The sequence below is a fragment of the Chiloscyllium plagiosum genome, unplaced genomic scaffold, assembly GCF_037043375.1.
Source record: "Chiloscyllium plagiosum isolate Xiang-an unplaced genomic scaffold, Cpla_swu_hap1 HiC_scaffold_28, whole genome shotgun sequence".
NCBI lineage: Eukaryota > Metazoa > Chordata > Chondrichthyes > Orectolobiformes > Hemiscylliidae > Chiloscyllium > Chiloscyllium plagiosum.
Genome location: NW_028270166.1, coordinates 8,651,162 through 8,663,741, shown reverse-complemented (window position 1 = coordinate 8,663,741; position 12,580 = coordinate 8,651,162). Strand labels below are relative to the sequence as shown.

Here is a 12,580-nt window from a genome sequence, read left to right as displayed (position 1 = left end):
GCTACATAAATGCAGGTTGTTATTGGTGCAATGCCATCTGTGGACACTGGATGTCACTGCTGCTCTTACAAAGCAGACATGAGGATATCGATTTGAAACATAAGTTGCCCTGAGTGGTCTCGTCTGCTCCTGTCATGAAGCAGTGTCTCTGTCTATCTGTCCCCCCACTGACTGCAGGGCCAGTATTGCTGCTTTGCTGCTGTAATTAGATTTTTAATCAATTTAATCAACAGTGGCATCCAGGCAGGAGAGGGGAGTCAGCCATGATTTAGTTAATGGGTGGAGCAGATTTGATGGGCTGAATGGCCTACTTCTCTGAGGGTCGAATGCCATACAATTAAAACAGATCACCCACTGAATGGATCTTTGCAGGATCTTGATGTATAGAGAATAGGTGCTGAATTTACCTTGCAACTAAAGTCACTTGCTGTCAAAACTACTTTGTACAAAGTAGTTTAAGCGGTTTCTGAGAAATGAGGGTGGGCTGTATCCATGCCCCTGACCTGATGATGAAGAGTTTTTGCCCGAAGCATTGATTTTCCTGCTCTTCGGATGCTGCCTGACCTGCTGTGCTTTTCCAGCGTCACTCTAATCTTGTCTCTAATCTCCAGCATCTGCATTACCCACTTCCACCTAAATCCATGAGGGGCCTGTGCCCGAAACGTCGAATCTCCTGTTCCCTGGATGCTGCCTGACCTGCTGTGCTGTTCCAGCAATAAAGTTCCACCTAAATCCATGCCCCTCATTCGATGGTGCAGCTCAGATGGATTGGCCGTGGGAAACGTAGGGTTATGAGGATAGGGTAGGGCTGTGGATGGGGTGCTCTTCAAAGGATTGGTGCGGTCTTGATGGGCCGAATGGCTGCTTTCTGCATGAAGGGATTCTATGATTGCTTTGCTGTCCCTCACTCTGAGACTCCCTTGACCAGTTGAACCATCTCACCAACTCTGTCACACTCACTGCTTCTTGGTGGAAACCAGTTTGCTTTTTCTGAGGAAGAGAAAGTGGAACTTCCCCCGTTTCCCGGTCAACATTCCCCCGTTTCCCCAGGCTGAGGGAACACATGGTTACGCTTTCTGAATGAACAGTCAGTTGTGTAAGGCCCAGATAAAGGGAACTTTCTTCACTCAAACAGCAGTGAACCTTGGCAATGCTCACCCCTGGAGAGCTGTGATGCTTAACTCCTGATTCTGCTCAAGGTAGAGACTGGTAGATCTTTTGGATACGTAGGAAATTTAAAGAATAACAGGATAGTACAGGAATGTGGAAGCTCAGGTAAATGCTCAGCTCAGGGTGGCATGGTGGCTCAGTGGTTAGCACTGCTGTCTCACAACGCCAGGGATCTGGGTTCGATTCCAGCCTTGGGTGACTGTCTGTGTGAAGTTGGCACACTTCCTCCCGGTGCTCCGGTTTCCTCCCACAGTCCAAAGATGCGCAGGTTAGCCTGGATTGGCCAGGCTAAATTGCCCATAGTGCCCAGGGAAGTGCAGGCTAGTTTGGGTTAACCATAGAAAGCGTGGGTTTATGGGCTGGGTTTGGGTGGGATGCTCTTTGAAGGGTCAATGCAGTCTAGATGGGCCAAATGGCCTCTTTCTACACTGTAGGGATTCTATGAACTTATTGCATGGCACAGCAGGCTTAATGGGCTGAATAGCCTCCTTCAGCACCTGTATCTAATGTCAATGTGTACTCATCCCTCAAAACTAGGCCTGTATCCTTTTGAAGTTTAGAAGAGGCAGCGTTGACTTGATTGAAAGGTACAACATCCTGAGGGGACTTGACCAGGTAGATGTGGAAAGGATGTTTCCTCTTGTGGAAGAATCTAGAACGAGGGGTCAGAATTTAAAAATAAGGGCTCTCCTGTTTAAGACTGAGATGAGAGAAAAAGATTTTCTCACCACGGGTTGTGAGGCTTTGGAATTCCCCTTCTGAAAAACAGTGGGTGCAGAATATTTAAATATTTTTAAGGCAGAAGTTGATAGATTCTTGATGACCAATGAGGGGGAATTTCTTCAGCCAGGGGGTGGTGAATCTGTGGAAATCATTGCCACAGAGGGCTGTGGAGGCCAGATCATTGAGTGTATTTAAGACTGAGATAGATTGTTCTTGATTAGTAAGGGGATCAAGGGTAAAAGGGAGACGGCAGGAGAATGGGGTTGAGAAACATATCAGCCATGATTGAATGTCAGAGAAGACTTGATGGGCTGAATGGCCTAATCCTGCTCCTAAACCTTGTGGTCTAAGGGGATGAAAGGTTATCAGGAGTATGCAGGAATGTAGAGTTGAGGATAAAATCACAGTTGCCACGTTTGTGTTGAATGGCAGAACCGGCTTGAAGGGCCGATTGGCATAATCTAATTCCTTGTTCATCTGTTTATACCACGGGCTGGGTAACTGCCCCTGTAAGCTGCTCATGGAGCCTGGCAAAAGGGTAAACTGTCATGCCCTTTTGATTCCGTCAGAAAGCACTGCGGCCTTCTCATACCAGAGAGCCTCCCTCTCGGCAGTAACACAGCTGAGTACAACTTTGGGAGCCCACCATTTGCACTCGATGTTCCATTTGATCAAACAACTCATGCCCCCAGGGCAGATTCGGGGATTCACAGAAATAAAGACCATGTTACAGCAAAGCCATGAGAAATATTGTTGAGGGATTGTAAAAAACTATATCTTTTTATTTTTCTGTATTTTTGATTGTAGACTGAAATGTGAAAAGGACTAATTTTTAAAAAAATAGGGATTGTGGAAAGGATACTCATTGTGTGTGTATTGTTTACACTGCTGTTTGTTCAGGCATTTGGTCGGGATTATTGCAGACAAAGTCGAGAGTGTGTTGCTGGAAAAGCTCAGCAGGTCTGGCAGCATCTGAGGAGCAGCAGAGTCAACATTTCGGGCATTAGCCCTTCATCAGGAATGAGGCTATGGGGAGCCGAGAGATAAATGGGAAGTGGGTGGGGCTGGGGGGAAGGTAGCTGAAAATGTGATAAGTAGATGAAGGTAGGGGAGAAGGTGATAGGTCTGAGAGGAGGGTGGAGCGGATAGATGGGAAAGACGAGGGACAGGTCAAGAGGGCAGTGCCTAGTTGGAGGATTGGGATTGGGATAAGGGTAGGGGGGGGAGCTCTGGAACAAGGGAATGTGAATGAAGGGATTCAGCTAGCTGCAAGTAACTATTTGGTGTGTGGACCAGTGACTGGTTGACAATGACAAAGGCTTATTGCCTACTCCTGAGTTGCTGAACAGCTTGTGGAGGTGATTGATATGGTCAGAAGCCTTTAGTCCTCCTGAAGGGAAGGTGATGTCTTTCTCTATATGTTTTTTAAAACAACCTAAAACCTGAAGAAAGCCGATTTATTTTCTGTCACCAGTTATAAGTTGTGACTTTTAACCAATAAGTCATAAATTTTACATGTTGTGAGCCAATTCTCCAAGTGAAAGTACCTGGAGAAGAGAAATCATGGAGCAGCAAGTCCTACAAACCAAGAGGAACACCTGGAGTGAACCTGATAACTGGGACCATTGAACTGCCTTCCTGTCTTCCCCACCACCCATAGCACCAATTTTTTTTTGAAAATAAAACAAACATGCCGGAAAACAGAAATTGCTGGAAAATCTCAGCAGGTCTGGAAACATCTGTGGACAGAAAGCAGTGTTAATGTTTCAGGTCCAGTGACTCTTGTTCAGAAAAGATTTGGTTTTGTGTGTCTCTGCAAGAGAGAGTTTTATGAAGGGTTTAGAATTTTAACAAGTAGAGTTGTATGTCAACATTTCATGATTATTTACCTGTGGCTAAAATTTGTAATAAAAAGTAATTCTTGGAAAGTACAGAAACCTGGCCTGTGCTTTGGGTCTAAAAGATAAATGAATTGGGAAATTTTATTTCTCTGATAAGTTCTGGGAAAACTAGGGTTTGTGTTCCAGCATGCTATCCCAATGAGGCACAGCAAGGCATTTTTTATTTTTTTTTAAATATTTATTTATTAATTATAAAAGTATTGGTTGTGGTGTTAAAGGTTTATTGTTGGAAAGAGACATTTTTCACTGAAGCTTCTCTTGAGCAATTGTCTGAAGCTTGGCATTCTTGCATTTGTCCTGAGGAATGCAAGACAAACAAAACTTCAACAATGTGCCTCAATTTTTTTTGAAATATTCAGGTTTTGAGTCACCAAGCAACTGACTAAAGGTCTGATGACCTGAGAATGAAGAATTATTCTAGTTGGGCGATGAGGATTTACTCACCTTCTAATTGGCTACAGGAAGGCAGGGTGGACATATCTGTTGACCAATGGCAAGAATGAGTGGGAGAGGCAGCTGAGGGGTCATGTGATCATCTCCAGGACAACCAAAGTTGGCAACCAAATTAAAACAAAATACTCTGGACTCTGGAAATCTGAAGCAAACACAGAAATTACTGGAGAAACTCAGCAGGTCTGGCCAGCATCTGCAGAGAGAGAAACAGAGTTAATGTTTCGAGTCCGGTCTGACTCTTTCTCAGAACGTGGTCTGTGCGGGACAACGACTTCTGAAACCAGGACCATTGGTTCTAAGATCTGGAAAATCAATTATTATCATTCTTTGGTAGAGGACTCCCTGATTTCAATGAAAAGAACGATGGTTATTTATCAGACAACATCACCAGTATAGAGACCAGGCAATGTTTTAAGTCATCAGAAACATCAGTTTGCAAAGAAATTTACAGACTGTTGCTGTGTTTTCTTGGATCTTACGATTAGTTTAGAATTTAATGTAAGGAACTGTTGCAATCTGGTTACTTGCGTCCTGACTGCAATAAATATCAGTGCAACAAACATTGCCACTTCGGTCGCATTTATTCAGGCAAAATCCTCTCGCTATTTTGGCCTCACAGACTGTAACTGTCTGGCGATTAGTGGCATCATAAATGTAGCTAAAAGCAAAATACTGTGGATGCTGGTGATCTGAGATAAAACCTCAGCAGGTCTGGCAGCATCAACAGAGAGAGAAACCGAGTTGGGGTCTTGAGTCCAATGTGACAAGTCTTATCTCCTCAGAGCTGAAGAGAGGTAGAAATGTGATGGGTTGCTGTACGCTGTTGAGAAAGATGGGGTGGGTTAGACAGAACAAAGGGAGCAGGGGAGATTAAGGGAATAGAGAGATTAAGCATCAAAGGTATCGTGGAACATGTTTGATCAAGTCACCTGGGGCCTGTCACTCTCTCAGGTGCAGGATTTCTTTCAAGGCATCATCACAATTCGTGACTCTTTTCCACAGAAACGAAAGTTTTTGTCTGATTTATCCTCTCCCAGCCCCTTCTGTACTAACCAGAAGAGCAACCTATAGTAAGTAGAAGCTGAATTTAATGTGGGCTTTGCCTCCAGATGAGAATGTGGCAATGCTTATGATATCCCTCACAGCATCAGAAACCGGGTGTGGAAATTGTGGTATTGAAGAATCCAACAGAGGTTTATTACAGCTATCTATTATTTACAAATTATTAGGTTCACAAGCACATCAGTGTCTGGGCTAATATTCTGTTACACAGTGCAGTATGCTCCTAATAGACTGCCAGGCTTCAAGTGATCAGAGGTAAGAGGGGAGTCTGAGACCTTATGTCCTCCAGTCACATGCAATGATACAGAGATGTCTTAAGAATGTCTCTTAAAGGCATAATGACATTGACATTGTGTGTCTCTTAAAGTTGTATTGACTGTCACAAACAACATCATAGAGTTGGACCCTACCTCTTCAGGTCCCCTGACTCTCTATTCACCCCGGTGTTACTCTTCACTGTTAATGAAAAGGAAAGAATTGTATTTTCATAGCACCTTAAGAAGTCCCAAAACACTTTACAGTCAATGATATGTTTCACTGATGTAAATATAGGAAACTGAGTAGCCAATGTATACACAGCATGATTGCACTAGCAGCAATGTGGGAATGAATATTGTCTGGGAGACCAGGGAGAACTCTGTTATTTTTCTTCAAAATAGTGCAATGAACATCTGGGACCTTAGTTTCATGTCTCACCTCAACATGACATTTCTGACTGTTCAGTAGTGGGTATGTCAGCTCCAATTATGTGTTTAAAACTCTAGAGTTGGTGGCATGAATGGGCGGTGCAGAGACTCTGATGACTGATTGAGTACCTGGATGTTTGGGCTTAGCAAGTAGCTCTCCGATTGGCTGAATGGGTGATGACACCTCAAGTCTTGCTGTCTCAGAGGTGAGAGCTCTTCCCAAGCGGGCAGCTGATGCAACAACACCTGAGATAGGACCAGGTCCAGCAGAGTTCATGCCTCAGAAATCCCAGCACTTTCACTATAGGCAGCAACATCACATTCTTACAGCCCCACTCTGTATCTAACCCTGTGCAGAGAGATTTTGATGGAACAGTGCAGAGGAAGTCTTACTCTGTAGCTCACCCTGTGCTGCACCTGGCCTGGGAATGTTGGATGAGGACAGTGTAGAGGAAGCTTCACACTGTATCTAACCCTGTGCCTTCCCTGTCCTAGCAATATCAGGCTTGATGCTCAAAATGGGAAAGTGTTGCATTTCCATTGATATTTAACAACAATCACTCTCTACTCTTTCTGCCTGAATATCATTCACCCTCCCTGTTTCTCTTTACTCCCCACTCTCTGTCCCTCTCTCACACTCTCTCTCTAACCTTCACAGTTAGTTAAAGCTCTACCCACTTTCCCTGGATAGTCTTCCACTTCCTTTTCTTTCTACTTGCCCCTGAGTTTCCCCAATTTCTGCTCTCTCTCACAATCTGTCTAAATCTCCAATTTCTTTCCTTCCCTTCCTCTCTGTTTATCACCTACTTCCATTGTTCCTGCTGTGTCTCCCCTTCACTGCTTCCCCAATGGATCTCCTTTCAACCTCTGTTCCTGTGTATTCTTGCTCTCCCGATTTATCTCCTTTATTATTTTTTCTCACTTCCTCTCTTTTTCTCTCCTTCCACTTTTCTCTCCATCTTTCTCTTTGCTCTATCCATTCATCTGCTCTGTCACCTTCTTTCAAACCCTCCTTTTCTCTTTATTCTCTCTCTTTTTTTCCGTTTCCTTCTTCCTCTCTGTTTGCTCTCTCTGTTTCCCTTTATTACCCCCTCCATTCTCCTCCCCCTGTGTTTCCCCTACCTCCCTCCCATTCCCCTTTCCCCCATCTCTGTTTGCTCTCTCTGTTTCCCTTTATTACCCCCCCCCCATTCTCCTCCCCCTGTGTTTCCCCTACCTTCCTCCCATTCTCTTTTCCCCCCCTGTCTCTGTTTGCTCTCTCTCCTCTTGCTCCAACCCCTGGCATCTCTCTCTCTCTCTCTGTTTTTCCCTTGCAGCCAGCACTGACTCAAAGAGCACAGAGTGAAACCACAGCCTCTCTCCCTGCAGCCTCTGATGTTGGCACGCAGCTCGAATCTGACAGCAGACTGCTCCTTCCAGCCCTCCCCACCCCCCCACCCCTCTCAGTACTGAGTCTGTCGACACTTTGGATATCGGGTCTGTTTTTAGTTCACTCTGCCTCTCTGTGCATGAGCCATCACACTCGCATTATTCCTGGGGCTTGTTGGAAAATAAATTTCAACTTGCTAAATGGCTGACTCTCCGCTAAATAACTCCTGGCCCTCTTTCTCAAAGTTCTGGATGAAGCGATGGTCATTTAAGAAAGGTACTGCTTTAATATTTAAGCTCTCTTAAAAATTTGCTTTTTTTTGTTATATCTCATACATACTGTGTTCAACGGTTTGGCTCCAACTGCGTTGCCTCTTGTTGGTCTCAGCTCTGAGGGTGAGATTCTGACAGTAGTTCCTGTCCTTCTGCTGTGGTTTCGGAGTTTGGGATGTTTATCTTCACTAATCCAGAAGGGAAAGAATCTGTTAAAAACATCAGCAATACTTGGGAATGAGCATCAGCAATACTTGGGAATGAGCATATGGGTTATACCGGTCCTCTGTTTGGGCTGGACAAGACAGAATGTCTTATTTACCAGTTTTGTTGGTCTTTGCTTCAAGTCTGAGTATTTGTTCTGTGTGCTGGGACCTCAGACTCTCCGCTGGAATGGGATATCTCACAGTCCTGTGGAGATTGAGACAAGTTTCCAATGGGTTTGTATCAGGAACTGAGTTTGCAGCCATTTCACAGAATCTGGGACAGAAGCTGACATGTTTTCTTTCCCAGTTTAGGGGACTTCTTGCTGTTTGTTTTGTGTGATAGGCAGCCTGGTACACAATATTGTGATCATTGATTTCTGTGTATGTGGCTGAGGGTTGTGGGTGTGTGCCTTTGTGCCTGTTTGTGTGTCTCTTTGTGAGTTTGTCTGTCTGTGTATCCTTGTGTACGTGGCCACATCAGTGCATATATATTGTCTGATTTTTACAATTTTGTATGGAGAGGTCCTGTGAGTACATAGGTAGCATTTCTGAGTGTGTGTTTGTGTAAAAATGTGTGCATAGAGTTTCTGAGCTTATGTAAGTCTGTGTGTGTTTGTGTGTAAGAATGTGTGCATATAGAGTTTCTGAACTTATATAAAAGTCTGTGTACAGAGATTGAGTGTGTGTACAGAGTTGAGTATATATATGTGTGTGTGTGTGTGTGTCACATATTTAACCACAACAGGATGCAAGTTCATTTCTGATAAGTCCTAGTTCCAGCTCCTATCTGGGACAACATCCAACCGTTCTTACAATCAGGTTTTTATGATCTAACCATTAACCGGTCTGCTTGGCCTTCCTTTATCTTGCCTAATTCAGTGAAAGGGGGAGGTGTAGACAGGACTCTCTATCTCCTGTGCCATTTGAATCCTTGACCTTGACCTTGGGCTGTTGTCACAAAGTCATCAGGTCATCAGTCTGACCTCTAGGTTAGCAGGCTGTGACTCCAATGGGTTCTGTTCACACACCTATGCACATTATGTGGGTGCACACTATGATGTGATATCGAGGGAGTGCTGCACTGTCGCTGGTGCCCCATTTCGGTTGAGATGTTTGCATGTCTGCGAATCTGTCAGCTCCCTGTGGTGGACATGAGAGAGCTCAGAGTCGCTGTAGCAATAACATGCATTGAATTCTTCCTCCACCTTTTCCTTGGAGCTGTGTTTCTAACATGCTAACTGTGTGTCCGCACTATAGAAAAAAAAATCTAATGGGACGTGGAAAGATTTTAATGAAGAATCCTAAGTGCTTAGGAGGTGAATGTCGTTTGTTTCTGTGTTCTTGTAAATATTTATCCTGCAAGCAATATTATTTCCCTCATTGCTATTTGCAGGAACATACTGTGTGCTAATTAGCTGTTATAGCTCCTGTGGTAGAAGTGATTGTGCTTTGAAAGTCTTTTATTGCATGTAAAAATGTTCTGGGATGCTCTGAGCCTGTGAAATGCATCTCTCTGACTTCCATGTGCTCCCATAGTCCATGTTTCTCAGCAGAGAATTTTCCTGAGCGCGGCACTACCCTGAGTAATTCGCTGCATGAAAACTGTGCTTTTTTAAAATTTATTTTAGGATTGAGGGCATCACTGGCATTTATTGCCCATCTCTAATTGCTCAGAGGGAATTCAGAATCAACCACATTGCTGTGGGTCTGGAGCCACATGTAGGCCAGACCAGGTAAGGATGGCAGTTTCCATCCCTGAAGGACATTAGTTTTTCTGACAATCGACAATGGCTTCATGGTCATCAGTAAATCCTTAATTCCAGATTCCATATTGAATTCAAATCCCACCAACTGACAGGATGAGATTTGAACCTGGATCCTGAGAACATTAATCATTGGATTATTAATCCAGAAACTCAACTAATGCCACTGGACCATTACCTCCCCAACAGTGGTGCTTTGTGTGAATGTATGAACTAGGAGCAGGAATAGCTCATTCAGCCCTCGGGTCAGCCCTAACCTTCAAGAAGATCACGGCTGATCTGACTGTACCCTCCAATCCACATTCCCACCCCCCCCCCAATAACCTGACCACTCCCCCTCCCCTTTCACCCACCTTGCTTATCAAGGATTGATCTACTCCTGCCTTAAAAATATCAAGTACTCTACTTCCAGCTAATTTTCAGGAAGGGATTTCTGAAGATTCACCATCTCTGCAGGAAATATTTCATCTTGTTCTGTTTTAAATGCACGACCCTTGGTTTTTAAGTCATTCCGCCCCCTGCGACCCGTTCTACGTTCTCCCATAAGAGGAAATATCCTCTCCACCTCGATCGTGTTTAAACAGAATTTTACGTGATTCAATCAAATCACCTCTTATTCCCCTATAAAGAGTGCCTTTCACTGAGTGGGTGGTCCTCCTGGTGCAGTTCATTCTTATCTTGGTGTTTCTCCCATGGAATAAGTGGTAGAGCCCAGAGTCCTGGGTCATGGAGCTGCTTGGAGCGACCTTCACAATAATCACTCATTTCTCCAGATCTCCTCAATAAAGGCGCAGTCCATTAAGAGATGGACAACAGCCTCTTCCATATCACAGCCTCCTTGAGGAGCAGATGTGGACAGGATAAGACCCTGGGTGTAAAGGAAAGATCTGGTGGGGAGGCCCTTTCTCACCACCAGCCAAGTTCCGCTATGGTGCTGGGTTCTTGCCGTGAGGCATTCCTCCGTATTACTTTGGATGAGATCACTTGTTTCCCTTTCCCACAAGGTCTCCAAGACGTTACATGCTGACCACTGCTTGATGGGTGTGGTCAAAGATGCATTTCTGCATCAATTTCTCCACAAGGGACATGGGTCCGAGTAGTTGGATGTTCTAGGGCAATGGGGCCAGACCCATCCCCAGAACGAGGGAGACACTCAGCATGTGGTGACACCTGGTGGTTATGTACAAAGAGTCTACACACAGCTACATGTGAAGGATAAGGCTGACTTTCAGTATGTTTCTTCTGCTATATGTATCAAGGTTTCTACACCATGTCCCTGTGACTATGGTCTACTAGTTACTCCCAGATACCTTTGAAGGTGGCCCAGGTGATTTCATGGCCCACTGGAGTTAGGAATGGATCATGTACAGCAACACCAAGATAGCCTCATACTTGACATCAGTTTCTTAAAGTGTCAGCATTGCTAAGGGTGGCCATTTTCTCCTTCTTGCTTTTAACATGCCTTGGGCCCTCCAAACCTTACCCCGGCACCTACAGGTAATCTGTCTTAACGGTGGAGGGAGTAAAGTATCAGTCGGCCCAGTTCCCAAGGATCGTGGCCTCACTTGCCTCAAATTACCTCAGCTCGCAAGGCCATTTTGAACTGGTCATAGATGTTCATGAGTCTGTGCACTGACAGCGGGTCCAAGGTGTAGATTGGCTGTGTACAGGAAGGTTTTGATCTGAGTGCCTCCACTGCAGGACCATCAGCACTCTCCCACTCGCTGCCTTCCTGATGGACTCGGACAACTTTTCCATGTGACACATGGACAGGTAAAGGTGTCTCCTGATTGTGTGGGGAAGCCTTCTGATTCCTCCCCATTGGCTGACGTTGGGTTCCTGATGATTGTTTGGTGCAGTTGGATTCAATTGCGGATTCCAGCCCCACCCTCCAGTTTGGAGAGCATGGTCCTCGTGTCAAAGGCTTTCTCCTGGTGCGGGCCGATGAGGAAGGCATTCCTTCCCCTCCCCTTCATGCAGAATGCGGGCAACAGCCTCCCTGAGTAGCTGGAGAGTGTTAAAAATGTTGCAGCTGGATACTGCACAGGTCAGATCAGGATAAATCCAAAGCAGACGTGACCCACCTGACAATGACCTGGGCAGCTTTAGTAAAACAATACTACTCCTGAATTACATTTCTTCCTTTTCCGTTTGACTCAGAGTCTAGGCGAGCTACCACCCTGTTTATAAGAGTGAGGGAACTCAGAAAGGCTGGGGGCTCTCTGTCTCTGAGACCATCCTGAGTGTGGGGCTGGGTCAAGGGATCAGGTTGAACCATCACCCACCTCAGGGGAGTCAAACAACATTTTTAATCCCCTCCCCACTCTGATCCCATCGGATCCAAGTGCTGCCTGGAATTGATCTGTGACACAATGAAAAATTTACCAGGACCCACATTCCTCAGATTGCAATCTAATTCCTGAAAGATTTCACATATTTGAATGCAGCATGTAGTGGTGTGTGATCAAACAGCTCTATCTCCTCTATACTTCCTCTAGCCCACTCCATTCCCTCATGAGAAGTAACCAGATGCTCAGGACTGCTGTGTCCCAGACCCGAGCAAGACTCCAGTCAGGAGCAGAGTCTCACATCATTCATCCTCATAACTCTGTGTCCTGGTACTTGCACATTGAATTATGTTTTATGATGTTATTATTCTGTGCCTCACAAAGCCTTGCAGCCAATGAAAGGTTTTAAAATGTAATCACGGTAGTAATGTGGGAATTTGCATGCAGCAAGCTCCCACAGTAATGTGATTAGTTTAAAATGATGTTGATCGGGGAATAAATATTGGTCCAGTCAACCATGAGGGAGAATTCCCATGCTGCTCTTCAAAAGAATAGCAGGTGGTGTTTCACATCCACCTGCAGCCAGTTTACTGTCACACCTGAAAGTTGGTCACTCCAACAGTGCAGCACTCCTTCAGTACAGGGCTGGGATGGGGGGGGGGGGGGTGGAGTTGAGGGGGGAGGTGG

The 12,580-nt window shown here is 45.0% G+C and overlaps 1 protein-coding gene and 1 long non-coding RNA gene across 7 annotated transcripts in view; one reads left to right on the top strand and one right to left on the bottom strand.

The window, feature by feature from the left end:
* The window catches only part of arhgef18b (Rho/Rac guanine nucleotide exchange factor 18b), a 209,846-nt gene that overhangs the window by 16,943 nt on the left and 180,323 nt on the right, over positions 1–12,580 (top strand). For 3 of the 6 annotated variants that reach the window (XM_043721413.2, XM_043721414.2, XM_043721412.2), the window contains exon 1: positions 7,461–7,640. The exons of 1 other annotated variant lie outside the window; for it this stretch is intronic. In XM_043721413.2, coding sequence (XP_043577348.2) covers positions 7,565–7,640 — 76 coding nt within the window. In that variant the 5' untranslated portion in view covers positions 7,461–7,564. Of the gene's footprint in view, positions 1–7,459; positions 7,641–12,580 lie in introns of those variants that run through there. 2 more of the 6 variants (XM_043721416.2, XM_043721417.2) reach the window with 1 other exon arrangement.
* LOC122565435 (uncharacterized) overlaps positions 1–12,580 on the bottom strand; it is a 57,784-nt gene that overhangs the window by 16,859 nt on the left and 28,345 nt on the right. Inside the window, exon 2 of the long non-coding RNA XR_015751808.1 lies at positions 7,704–7,824. This is a non-coding gene — a long non-coding RNA (uncharacterized LOC122565435). The remainder of the gene's footprint in view (positions 1–7,703; positions 7,825–12,580) is intronic.